At 55.0% G+C, this 13,224-nt stretch overlaps 2 protein-coding genes across 2 annotated transcripts; one reads left to right on the plus strand and one right to left on the minus strand.

Annotated features, from left to right (window-relative positions):
- Nucleotides 1-6,015: 6,015 nt before the first annotated feature.
- HGH1 (HGH1 homolog) lies at nt 6,016-8,913 on the plus strand. Its single transcript, XM_060116031.1, has 6 exons — nt 6,016-6,710; nt 6,783-6,883; nt 6,982-7,080; nt 7,282-7,373; nt 7,479-7,601; nt 7,687-8,913. The coding sequence occupies exons 1-6, from the start codon at nt 6,085-6,087 to the stop codon at nt 7,855-7,857; spliced, it is 1,212 nt and encodes a 403-aa protein (XP_059972014.1). The 5' UTR covers nt 6,016-6,084; the 3' UTR covers nt 7,858-8,913.
- On the minus strand, nt 7,918-11,700 carry LOC132500655 (testis-specific serine/threonine-protein kinase 5-like). The gene is given in 11 exon segments (XM_060115748.1): nt 7,918-8,069; nt 9,066-9,200; nt 9,289-9,453; nt 9,785-9,865; nt 9,868-9,899; nt 9,994-10,090; nt 10,093-10,119; nt 10,436-10,500; nt 10,582-10,775; nt 10,942-11,046; nt 11,422-11,700. Coding segments are annotated over 11 exon segments (1,332 nt in total).
- Between the last annotated feature and the right edge of the window lie 1,524 nt (nt 11,701-13,224).

Below are 13,224 nucleotides of genomic sequence, written 5' to 3' on the forward strand. Positions count from 1 at the left end.
ATAGCATTAAGAGAGTAAAAAGTCAGGCCACAGAGTGGGAGAACATATTTGAAATACATGTAACTAAAAATGGCTTGTCTCCAAAATATATAAAGAAGTTCTACAAATTAATTAAAAAAAATCACACAACCCAATTAAGTGTACAAAAAGCTAGAATGGGATTTCCACTATAGATGTTGAAATACCAAACATATATATAGCAAACATAAATATATATATTTTTTCCACTTCCTGACTGTGTGATGTTAAGCAAGTTACCTATGTTCTCTAAGCCTCAGTTTCCAATCTCTGAAATGTGGATAATAATGCTACAATACCTCTCAGGACTGCTGTGAGGATTAAATGAATTGTTATATCTAAAGCACTTAGGAGCAGTGCTGAGCACAGCGTAGGTAGATAGAAAACAGAGCCGGAACCCTTCCTCACGTCATTTATGAGAGTGATTTTCAGATGAGTTGAAGATTGGAATGTAGAAGATAAAACTATAAATAAATCAGAAGGTAATTTAGAAAAATAATTAACTTAGAACACTCAGAAAAGACAGATATATTTGCTGATTTAAAAAAAAAGTTACGGCAAAAGACAAAGACAAAACTCAAAGCAGATCATACATGTAAATGTAAAATTATAAAAATTTAGGAAGAAAACATAAATCTTTTGGACCTAGCAATTGATGAAGAGTCTTGACATAACGCCCAAGGCACCATGTGTAAAAGAAGACAAATCAATAAATTGGACTTTATCAAATTTTAAAACTGCTCTGGGAAAGGCCCTGTTAATAAGATGAAAAGAATCTACAGACTGGGAGAAAATATCTGCAAATGACATATCCACAAAGGACACATATCCAGAATATATGAGCAACTCTCAGAATTAACTAAAAACCAAACAATCTCACTAGAAAACAGGCAAAAGAAACAAAACAGACATTTCACCCAAGAGGAGATGAAGATGGCAAATGAACACATGAGAAGATGCTCCACATCACCATCCATTAGAGAAGTGTAAATTAAGAATGGCTCAAATTTAAAAAGTGACGCCACCAAATGCTGGAGAAGATGTGGAGCAACTGGATCTGTGTACGATGCCGGCGGGAATGTAAAATGGTCCAGACACTGGAAAGCAATTTGGCAATTTCTTGAAAACCAGGACTCAGCAATCATACTGCTGGGCATTTATCCCAGAAAAATGAGGACTTATGTCCACACAAAACCATACTATGCACCAATGTTTATAGCAGCTTTATTTGTAACAGCCCCAAACTGGCAATGACACAAAGGTCCTTCAACAGGTGAATGCCTAATCAAACTGTGGCACATCCACACCATGGAATACTTCTCAGCAATAAAAATAAATTATTAACACAACAACCTGGATGAATCTCCAGATAATTATGCTGAGTGAAAAAAGCCAATCTGAAAACATTCCATTTAAATAACATCCTTGAGATGACAAAATTATAGAGGTGAAGAACAGATTAGTGGTTGCCTGGGGTTAAGGATGGGCAGGAGAGGGCAGAGCAGGAGGGAGATCTTTGTGGTGATGAAGCTATTCTCTATTTTGACTGTGACATTGGTTACACGAATCTACACAAGGGATAAAGAGGCACGGAAGGACTTCCCTGGTGGTCCAGAGGTAAAGAATCTGCCTTACAATGCAGGGAACGTGGGTTCGACCCCTGGTCAGGGAACTAAGATCCCACACGCCACAGAGCAGCTAAGCCCGTGCACCACAACTACTGAGCTTGCGCGCCTCAACAAGAGCCCGCATGCCGCAAACTACAGAGCCCGTGCACCCTGGAGCCTGTGTGCCACAACTAGAGAAGAGAAAACCCGCATGCCACAACTAGAGAGAAGCCAGCACACCACAACGAACAGCCCATGTGCCGCAACTAAGACCCGATGCAGTCAAAAATAAATAAATAATCTTTAAAAAAAAGAGGCATGGATCTACACACACAATTTCATTTTGACACTGTATTATAGCCTCATAAGAGTAACCACTGAAGAACCTAGAACAGGCAGCTTTGTAGAGACAGAAAGTAGCCATGAGGTCACTGAGGGGGTTGGGAGGTTAGAGTTTCTGCTCCGGGGGGTGAAAATGTTTTGGAAATACACAGTGGCGATGGTGGCAGAATGTTGTGGGTGTGATTAGTGCCACTAATTATACACTTAAAAATAATTAAATGGGGGAATTCCCTGTTGGTCCAGTGGTTAGGACTTGGCGCTCTCACTGCCGAGGACAAGGGTTCAATCCCTGGTTGGGGAACTAAGATCCCACAAGCTGTGCAGCACAGCCAAAAAAATGGTCAATTTTGTTACATGTATTTTACAACCATTTACAACAGTTAATGTAACACACCAGAAACCACTGAATTTAAATGGATGATCTGTACTGTATGTGGATTATATCTCAATATGTTACTGAACGGAACTTGGGTCTGCTCGCCTGATGCACAGCGAAGCCAATCTGCTGACACCGGGCTGTAGTGAAGGAGGGTACAGCGTTTATTGCATGTGCCAATCAAGAAGAACTGGCAGCTCATATTCAAAAGAAGACCTGAACTCCCCAGTGGCTTTCAGGGAATGGCTTTTAAAGACAGTGTGAGGGAGAGTGTCATGGGTTTCGTGATCAGCTCGTGCACAGTTCTCTGGTTGGTTGATGGTGAGGTAACAAGGTACTAGGTATTTCGGAAATCTCAATTACCAGTTTTCTGCGGTCTAAGTGCAGGTGGTCAGCATGCAGTTAACTTCTTCCACCTGCTGGGGGCTTTAGTATCTACAAAACCACTCAAGGATATGGCTCAGGATATTATCTATAGCCTTCAAGTAGAACTAAAGGTCCTTGACTTTGTTTTATGGCTAAAATATTATTACTTTGTCTAGACTGCTCTCCCTTTTTTGCTACGTTTTCCCACTTCTCTGATTCAATTTGCTCTTTGGAACTCAGGGACGGCCTAGGAGGCTAAAGCTCTTCTACAAACAAGAGGTGGGGGACGTGACGGTGGGAGAGGGGTGTCTGTCCCCAGGAAGGCCCTGCAGGGTCCTGTTTGGTTTCAAATAAAGCTATTTTTAAAAACACACAGAAGGGACTTCCCTAGTGGCACAGTGGTTAAGAATCCGCCTGCCAATGCAGGGGACACGGGTTTGAGCCCTGGTCTGGGAAGATCCCACATGCCGCACTGCAGCTGAGCTTGTGCACCACGACTACTGAGCCGGCGCTCTAGAGTCCACAAGCCACAACTACTGAGCCCCACAACTACTGAAGCCCGTGTGCCTAGAGCCCATGCTCCACAACAAGCCACTGCAATGAGAAACCCACACACCACAACGAAGAGTAGCCCCCGCTCACCACAACTAGAGAAAGCCCACGCACAGCAACAAAGACCCAACACAGCTAAAAATAAATAAAAATAAAACAAAATTTAAAAATTAAAAAAAACCAAAAAACCACAGAAGGGCTTCCCTGGTGGCACAGTGGTTAAGAATCTACCTGCCAATACAAGGGACACAGGTTCCAGCCCTGGTCCGGGAAGATCCCACATGCCGTGGAGCCACTAAGCCCGCACGCCACAACTACTGAGCCTGAGCACTAGAGCCCACAAGCCACAACTACTGAGCCCACGTGCCACAACTACTGAAGCCTGAGTGCCTAGAGCCCGTGTTCCGCAACAAGAGAAGCCACCGCAATGAGAAGGCCGCACATCGCAACAAAGAGTAGCCCCCGCTCACCGCAACTAGAGAAAGCCCATGCACAGCAACGAAGACCCAACACAGCCAAAAATAAATAAATAAATACATTTTAAAAATACATAAATAAAAACACAACAGGAGCCTCCTTAAAGGGGCTTCCACTGGCCAAACTGAGGATCAAAATAATAACAGTAAAGTATTATATTTCTTTGAATAAACTAGGAATTCATGAGACTTCATTGACATAAATAGGTAAAGAGAAAGCTTTTTTCCCTACAATAAATGTTAAAATTAGAAAATAGCCATTTGGTAACCATCACGGTAATAACTAATTCAGAGGAAAAAACAATACATGCAAAAACTAGGGAGTGAAAGGTGGATGAGGAACGGAGTGTTTACATAGCCTCAAAGTATCCCCCCATAAAATACTTATTAAATACAAAAAGAAAAAGAGTAACCTGACAGGGACGAAGCTTGGGCCACTCCATCATAATTAAGTGATCAAAATAAGCTGAGACAAACTGACATTGTGCCACCTGATTGGACAGGATGAAAAGAACCCAGGATTTCCTCCAGAGCATTCCTACCAGAAATGTACAACCTGAATCTAATCAGGAGACAACCAAACAAATGCAAATCAAGGAACATGCTACACAATAGCTGGCCGGTGGTCTGTGTCGAGGGCATGAAGAGCTGTTCCCACCTGGACACAAGAGGTAAGACAAAGGTCATTACCGGGGTGACCTGGGAATTTGAGGTCTCTGGGTCAAGGCTATATGGGGGTTCTTTGTACAGTTCTTGTCCCTTTAACTTTGAAATCACTTCCAAACACTTTGGATCTTTTAATTCATCATGGGCATATTTGAGGCTCCCTAGCTGGTGATTACTGTAAACACCTCCTTGAATCACAGCCTGTTCATTAGTCCTCTGCTCACGCCAGTGGGCACTGAAGGTGCACATTTTTGTCTCAGTCAAAAGTACCCACCAGAGGGCATCATTTACCTAGGTTATCCACAATATTCTAATTCCATACCTTGAGGAATTTTCAACTCTTATGGCCTGGCCGGGATCTGTGTGTCCCGAGCATGTGGTTGCCATGGAGAGGTGGCACGTCCTTGGACTCATCCATCCTCTTCCTCAATTTCCATGGGACTTTCAGGAAAGTTTAGATTGGGATTGAGGCTATGGGTCTCAGGCGGGGCAAATCCCGGCTCTTGGACGTTATGACCTCCTGACCTCAGGGGCATATTTTTCCCTATAAGTGGCTCTTCTGGGCATCACTGCCCCTAGAGGCTTCGTCCTAGCCCTTAGTGTGAAACAAAAATAATATCAATCTATTAAGGGGCTTATAACCTATGTAAAAGTAAAGTACATAACAAATAACCCATGAGTCAGGCAATAAGTGGGGGGAAACCCCTATATTAGAAAAGAAAGGTCTCAAATCAATGACCTCAGCTTCTACCTTAAGAAACTAAAAAAAAAGAACAGCAAATTAAACTCAAAGTAAGCAGAAGAAAAGAAACAGTAAGGTCAGACTAGAAATCAATAAACTTGAAAAAGAAAACAATAAAGAAATGAATCCAAAAGGTGGTTCTTTAACAAAACCAATAAGGGCTTCCGTGGTGGCGCAGTGGTTATGAATCCGCCTGCCAATGCAGAGAACACGGGTTCGAGCCCTGGTCCGGGAAGATCCCACATGCTGCAGAGCAACTAAGCCCGTGCGCCACAACTACTGAGCCTGCGCTCTAGAGCCCGCGAGCCGCAACTACTGAGCCCGCGCGCCTAGAGCCCGTGCTCCGCAAGGAAAAGCCATCGCAATGAGAAGCCCGCGCACCGGGACGATGAGTAGCCCTCGCTCGCCGCAACTAGAGAGAGCCCGCGCGCAGCAACAAAGACCCAACACAGCCAAAAAAAATAAATAAATAAATTCGCAAACTTAATACAACCATATATAAAAACGAAAATATATCACGATCAAACGGAGAGTATGCCAGGAATACACTAGAAAGTCAAGCACTGTAATTGATCCTGCTTTTCTTCCCGCGAAGACGGATGTCTGCCAATCACGAAGGAAGAGGGAATGTAATCAGTCCGCTATCAGCGGCTGGCAGGACCCCTAAGGGACGGTGCCATGCCAGGGCCCAAAGCTTGTCCCTGCACGACCCCCACCACCGCGCAGAGCCCGAGGTCCCCGGCTTCCGGCCGGCAACTAATCCCACAATCCCCCGGGCCTTGGCGTGGCCCCGCCTCCGCGCGCCGGTCCCGCCCCTTGCACAGAGCCGCTAGCCTCGGATTGGTCGCCGGGGCTTCCGGTACCCTGGTGCGCGGGGCCGCTGCCCACCTGTAGGCGCACCACATCGCTGAGCTTGCGTAGCGGAGCACGCCGACCAGCATGCGGGAGGACGAAGGGGCCGTGGGTGGGTCAGCCGGTGGCCTCGCCTCCGTAGGGTCGCCGATGCTGGAGGCCGGCCCGAAGGCGGAGGCGGCGAAGCTGCTGCCCTTCCTGGCGCTCGGGGCGCGGGCTGACCTGCAGGCGGCGGCGGCGCAGCATGTGTTGGAGCTGACCGGCTCGGGGCCCGGCCGCATGCTGCTGGCCGGCCAGGCGGCACTGCTGCGGGCTCTGGTCGAGCTGGCGGTGGCCCCTGCTCCCGCCCCGGCCCGAGACGCCGCTCGCGCGCTAGTCAATCTGGCCGCCGACCCCGGCCTGCACGAGCCGCTGCTGGCGGCCGAGCCCGGACTACCTGCCTGCCTGCTGGGCTGCGCGTTGGACCCACAGTGGCCCTGGGCCGAGGAGGCGGCCGCCGTGCTGGCTAACCTCAGCCGCGAGCCGGTGCCATGTACTGCGCTGATGGAGGCGCTGGCGGCCGCTGAGCCCGGGGAGTCGGGCCTGGAGCGGCTGGTGCTCGCGCTGTGCACTCCCGGCTACAACGCCCGCGCGCCCCTGCACTACTTGGGACCAGTGCTCTCCAACCTCAGCCAGCGTCCTGCGACGCGCGCTTTCCTGCTGAACCCCGATAGGTGAAGCCCAGGGCGCTCGCGGGGAGGGGGTGGAAGTGAGGAGGGACGGCACTGAGTGGCCTTTCCCTCCAGGTGCGTGGTCCAGCGGCTGCTGCCTCTTACCCAGTACCCGGACTCCTCGGTGCGCAGGGGCGGGGTGGTGGGGACACTGCGAAACTGCTGCTTCGAGCACCGTGAGTGGTGGTGGGGAAGTTGCCGTGTCGGGGAGTGGGAGGAATAGACTGGACCCTGGGGCCCCTCTGGATTGGCCTCCATTCCTGTTTCTCCCCAGGACACCATGAGTGGTTGCTTGGGCCTGAGGTGGACATTCTCCCCTACTTGCTACTGCCCCTGGCTGGGCCTGAGGACTTCTCCGAGGAGGAGATGGAGCGTGAGTGGCTTGGGTCGAGACTCAGCGTTGGTCTGGCAGGAGGGGAGGCCAGTGGGGGGAGAGGCAGCAGGAGGTGTCCAGATGAGGGCCCCTTCTGAAACCTTTAGCAGGGAGTTGCTGAACACAGATGGGCCTTACAGTGGTAGGGTCTTGCCTAGCAGTCCAGGGGCCAGCATAGGGACCCAGTGAATTCACCCCTAGGGCTGCCCGTTGACCTGCAATATCTGCCACAAGACAAGCAGCGAGATCCTGATGCCGACATCCGCAAGATGCTCATTGAGGCCATCATGCTGGTGAGCCGGAGCACCTGCTGCATTAATGTCACACCCCCCCGCCCCCCCCCCCCACTTATATATTATTAGCACGCTGATGTCGGGATAACCTCTGCTCTCTCCCAGCTGACGGCCACGGCACCTGGTCGGAAGCAGGTGAGGGACCAGGGAGCCTACTTGATCCTGCGCGAGCTGCACAACTGGGAGCCGGAGCCCGATGTGCGGGTGACTTGTGAGAAACTCATCCAGGTGGGTGCAGGGTTGGGGGAGTGGTGGATGTCCACAGTGTGCCAGCCAGCTGCTCACCTGCTTCCCCTGCCTGCCCTGCTGGCAGGTTCTTATTGGGGATGAACCAGAGCGCGGCATGGAAAACCTGCTGGAGGTGCAAATACCTGAGGACGTTGAGCGACAGCTGCAGCAGCAGGACCGCTGGGAGCAGGGCGGCGCGGCGGGGGCTGGAGCTGTGGCCCCAGAGACGCACACAGAGGGAGTTGCACCCACCTGAGGCCCGCGAAGCCTGCCGCCAGCTCCGGGCCCACCTTTGCTCGCCATCCGTCTAGGCCTCTCAGACCAGGGCTGCGTGCAGCCGCCGGCAGGCCTCCGGGTCCCCTTGCTCTGAGGGTGTGCCCTGCTGAGAAGCAGAGCAGTTCTTAAGCTCCAGGTCTTTGCTGAGGATTGAGGGTGTCTCCCTGTGCCCTGTTGGCTCCAGCAAGAATGCTGGTTGCTCAGAGGAGGACTGTTCAGCCAGAGCTGGCCCAACCCTGTGACTTGCTCAGGTATCTCCATGGGGATGGCCAGCAGGGCTGGACAGAGAAACACTGCAAGCCCGAGGGGCTAGCTGGAGCTTCCCAGTCCCAAGGGTGCTACAGGGGTCTGGGCATAGTGGGGCACCCAGGTGCTTGCAGTGTCCCTCGGTACCAGTCCCACCCCAGGCCCCTCCATCCTGGGGCCCTGCCTGAGACCCAGCCTCAAAGGGCTCACCTGTTGAGATTTTCACCAGCCACAGCCTGTCCTGGGGTCTACCCGGGGCTGCACCCCTGTGGCCTGTCCTCGGAGCACTTGCTGGGTGTTGCCTCCCCTTCATGCTCCCCACCTTTCCACTTGACCTGTGCCCAAACCTACCCTCAGCTCTTCGCAAGCTCCTCAAGTCCTATTTCCCAGTCCTGGACTGCCCTGATGCCCTCGCTCTCCCCCACTAGCTAGGCCCTCTCCCTGGTCAGCTCGCCTGAGCCTCAGCTCCCCAGAACCCCCTGCCTGCCAAGCTGAGCGCCTCCCTGCTGTGCCTGCAGCCTTGCCCTTGGCTCAAGTCTTTCCCCTGACCACCCTGCAAAGCTGGAGACAGCTCCACGGGCGCGCCCATCAAGGCTGGCTTCCTCATGGGTGCCGGGTGTCTCCCTCCTCTGCGTTCCCTTCTCTATTCCCTCCCTTCCCCCCAGATAAATTAAAGCTCTGGCCTGGAGGTATGTGGACTGTTTTCCAGATGCCCCAAGGCCCGCGGCCCTCTTCCTGCATTAAGTCCACACCGTTGGCTCCACAGAATAAACGCTCTATTTGGCCTCGCCCCCACGCTCCCGCCCACCCTCAGTTAACCAAGTAGTGTCCAGGCATGTGGCGGATGGCAGACATGGAGCATAGCGACAGCGGACGCCTGGAGGGCCCACCGCGCAACTGGCCGTCTCCGTGCTCCAGAGTCCCAGCCCGGCAGAGTTGCACCTCGTCTCCGGGGAGACTCCGTGGGCTTGGGCGCCGGACCAGGGGCACTCTCAGGGTGGGTGCCCTGTTGCTGGGGTCGCCGCAGTTGCAGGAGCGTCCTTGGGGGATCTGAGCCCGCGCTGGGCTCCACGTTGTCTGGGGACGTTGGGAGCTAGGACGACTCAGGCTTCTCTGCAACTGACAGCAGTGGGAGGGTCAGGTGGGGCGCTGAGGAGCCGCCCACCTGCCCCCACTGGTGGGCCTGCAGCACCTGGTGTGACGTCACCGAGCACGGTGCGGAAGAGCGCATGCGTGGCGGGCAGCCTCCAGTGGTGCGCGGCCGCGTGCTACAGGCCCAGGCGTGCTCGCGGGTGCAGCTGGAGCAGGCCTCGGATCAGGTGCTGGCACTCTGCGGGTGAGGCCTCAAGGATGCGGCCTACAGATGACACTGCCCCCCACCCCCACGCCCTGTCGCGCCCCAGCCCACGGCCATCACCGCCAACAATGCCGGCAGCTTGGAGCGGTCATCCCATTCAGTCTTCCCAAACGGCCGTAGGGTGTCCGTGTTTCACACGTGGGGTGACAGGCAGAGAGAGGCGATGCGGCTGCCCTGGGCTAGTGCAGGGTTCAGGCTTAGCGGGGCCACCAGCCCATGTCCCCCTCTCCGGACCCAGCTCTCTCTTGCTGCCCACCTGGGTGCGGGCTGGGACGGGGGAGGGACACAGGGTGGAGGCGCTCACCTGGGGACAGGCCTGGCCGTAAGGTGGGGCCCCCGCACATCAGATACAGCATGCGGTGGGGCTGGCGCTCCTTGGGCAGTTCCCAGTCACCATGGCATAGAGCACGACACCTCCGGGGGCGTGGGCTTCCCAGGGCGTGCCCCCTCCCCACCCCGCCACTCCCCTCCCCTCCCTAGGGGTCCTGGAGCCCGTGAGGTGGCGATCCCCGCCTCCACGGGTCAGCCTGCTCCCCGCTGTGCTTGCTCGTGAGGACCTCCAGGGCTGCGTAGGCCACAGAGCCGTAGAAGGTGCTCAGCCGCGAGTTTTAAGCCCCGATCGATTGGCAAAGCGGAAGTCTGCAGGGGGCATACAGGGAGGGTGGGTGGCGGGTGAGGGGCGGGGTGTAAGTGGGCTCCTGCGGGGTGGCTGTGTGGTGGGCATGGGGCGTGTGGGGTGACTGCAAGTGTGGCTCTGGGCGAGGGTGGGATGTAGGCCTCCTAGGGGGGTTGAAGGACAAGGCAGACTGGGGTCAGAAGTCTGGAGCAAGCCAGTGTAGACGCTGGGTGCCTGGCTGGGTCAAGAGTGGGGTACGTGTGGCCCGCAGAAGTGGAAGACCTCGGTCAGAGTTGGTGCAGGCTGGGGGCAGGGTTGGGGGCTGGGCCGCAGGCTCACCGCTCAGCTTTAGGAAGCCTCCGTCATCTAGCAGGATGTTCTCACACTTTAGGTCCCTGCATGGGGAAGCAGAGGTGAGGCTGGGCCTGAGCTCAGGCGGGTCTCCATGCGGTGGGAGGGTGGGCTGGGCGGCGCCCTCAACTGCCATGCCTGAGTTGGGGCAGTGCGCCACAGCACTGACTAGCTGTTGGAACAGCCTGTGGGCCTCCTGCTCCAGCCCCGGGCAGCGGCAGTGGTCGGACACGGCATTGATGTGCTCCAGCAGGTCACCACGGGCCGCCGGCTCCAGCACCAAGTAGGCGTGCCAGCTGTTCCGGTAGGTCTCATAGAGCTGCACGTACTGGGTCCCGCCCGCCTGCCATCACCCCGAGGAGGGGCCGTCAGTTGCACTGGTTTGGGGTCTCGGGATGGGGCTGGGCTCGAGCGTAAGGGTCCCAGGAGGGGAAGGGGGCAGGGCTGGGCTGGGCAGGAGGGGACCAGGATGTCTTGGGGTCTCTGCCCACCACGTTCAGGTGCTTGTAGGTAGCAGTGAGTGACGAGATCTCACAGGGCAGGAACTTGCAGGAGAACTCCACAGAGGCCTCAGCGGTGGAGACGATCTTGATAGTCACCTGCGGGGGTGGAGGGTGGCCACTGTGCGAAGACCACAGCCCCTCGGGGGCGGGATGTGGCAGAACAGGCCCTGTGGCCTTTGTGCATGTTGCTGAACTTGGCCGGGGCAAGGCTCGGTGAGCAGCGTCCTTGGGGGGCAGCTCTGATGTCCTGCTCACTCCTGTCCCAGGCACTTTTGTGTTCAAGGGGTCCGGAACTGGGAGTCATCAGCCTGCCCGAGCCTTGGCCTTCAGGGAGGATCCAGGACCAGGAGGGAGCCGGAGCACCTGGGAAGTGCCTGGGTGGGGTTAGGACAGGGGCCTCAGGGCTGGTGAACCGGCTGGAGGGTGAACCACGGATCCCCCACCGCATGGGGAGGAGGCGGCCTGCCTCACCGTGGTGTGGCACTTGCCCCTCAGGTCAGAGGCCAGCTTGGAGTTGTGCTGTATGCACTCCTGCGTGGCATAGGCCAGGTGGACTTTGGAGAAGGCCCCAGAGCCGATCTTCTTGGAGGAAGGCAGGTAGCTGTTGTCCCTGCTTTCGCATACCTGCTCCATGAAGGCTGTCTGGTCTGACCTTCTGGAGGTCAGGGCACTGCGGAAGGGGTTGGGGCCATCCAGCTCACCACAGGGCCTTGGGGATGGGGGACGGGAGGCATGACTGAGGCCTGACATGTGTTAGCGGAACAGGGGTGATGGGGCTGCAGGAGGCCAGCTGGGACCTGCGCCCCCTCAAGGCTGCAGCCAAGCTTCTGAAGTCTTGCTGGGACTGGGGCAGAGACAGGGGAGGGACCAGGACTGAGAGCTCGGGGTGGGAGGCTAACACAGCTGCACAACCATGGACTGGCATGGGGGAAGGTAGGCTCTGGGATAGCAGGGGCAGATTCTAGAATGGAAGGTTCTAGAGCTGTACCTGCGGTGTGCCCTCAAAGGGGGTGTCCTATCCCCCAGGACTAGCTTGCCCTAAGAACATCTTGCTGGAACCAGCCCTGCCCTGCGTGAGGCCCATTCTCTGGGGTGAGAACCCCAAGGGCCAAAAGAGGCCTTTTTTTGGCGGTGCTGTAAGGCTTGCAGGATCTTATTTCCCTGACCAGGGATTGAACCCAGGCCTTTGGCAGTGAAAGTGCCAAGTCACATCCACTGGCCTGGGGACTTCTCTGGTGGCACAGCAGTTAAGAATCCGCCTGCCAGTGCAGGAGACCCCGGTTATCTCTGGTCCAGGAAGATCCCACATGCCACAGAGCAACTAAGCCCGTGTGCCATAACTACTGAGCCTGTGTTCTAGAGCCCACGAGCCACTACTACTGAAGCCCACGCGCCTAGAGTCTGTTCCACAATTAGAGAAGCCACCGCAATCAGAAGCCCACGCACCGCAATGAAGAGTAGTCCCTGCTCACCACAACTAGAGAAAGCCCACGCGCAAAAGTGAAGACCCAATGCAGCCAAAAAACAAAAACAAACAAACAAAAAAACCACTGGCCAGCCAGAGAATTCCCAAAGCCACCCATCCTGCCGCTGCTGAGGCCTGGAAGCTTCTGCTCAGGCCAAGACCTGCTGCAGAGGCCTTTCCCCCAGACCTCTCTACGCACTTGATGACACGTTCCCAAGCAAGCAAGGAACCCTCGCCCCCGCTTGAGTCCACCTCAAACCCCCAGCTCCAGGAGAGATGCGCCAACACGGTCCCTCCCTTCTGCTGGCCCCTGGAGTCTTCTGTGAGTGCTTTTACCATGGGGAGTAGCAGCCAATATTTCCCGAGTGCCTGCTGTGAGCCAGGTGCTGTTCTAAGCGGCAACTACCAGCTCCCAGAGCCCTGCTCCTGCGCACAGACCACACCCGACGTGCCTGTCCTGTGGTAGGCAGTTCACACCCAGGATTTCAAATCTGAGCACCACCAAGCGATGCCCCCTTTCCAGACGACACAACTGAGGCCCAAGTCGTAGTCTCTCTTCTGTGAGCTGGACAGCACAGTGGCTGGGGGCTGCCGTCCTGGCAGTGTCTGTGGACTGGACTTGTCCCCACTGGGATCCACGGTCCATGGGGTACTCCCACTGCAGGGAAAGCCTTAGAATGCTTGGAATTGAACTGCTGTGACACATTTCGTCATCCCTGCTGGACTGTGAGCTGCTTGAGAACGAGGCTGGTGCTTGATATTCCCTTGCTCACCCACGACCCTTGTCTAGCAAACTGCCTGGAGTTTAG

The sequence above is a fragment of the Mesoplodon densirostris genome, chromosome 13, assembly GCF_025265405.1.
Source record: "Mesoplodon densirostris isolate mMesDen1 chromosome 13, mMesDen1 primary haplotype, whole genome shotgun sequence".
In the NCBI taxonomy this organism is placed as follows: Eukaryota; Metazoa; Chordata; class Mammalia; order Artiodactyla; family Ziphiidae; genus Mesoplodon; species Mesoplodon densirostris.

Coding starts and splice junctions, on each gene's coding strand:
- HGH1 (XM_060116031.1), top strand. CDS start 6,085: ATGCGGGAGGACGAAGGGGCCGTGGGTGGGTCAGCCGGTGGCCTCGCC. Junction 6,884..6,981: donor AAACTGCTGCTTCGAGCACC/GTGAGTGGTGGT, acceptor GTTTCTCCCCAG/GACACCATGAGTGGTTGCTT. Junction 7,374..7,478: donor TCATTGAGGCCATCATGCTG/GTGAGCCGGAGC, acceptor GCTCTCTCCCAG/CTGACGGCCACGGCACCTGG.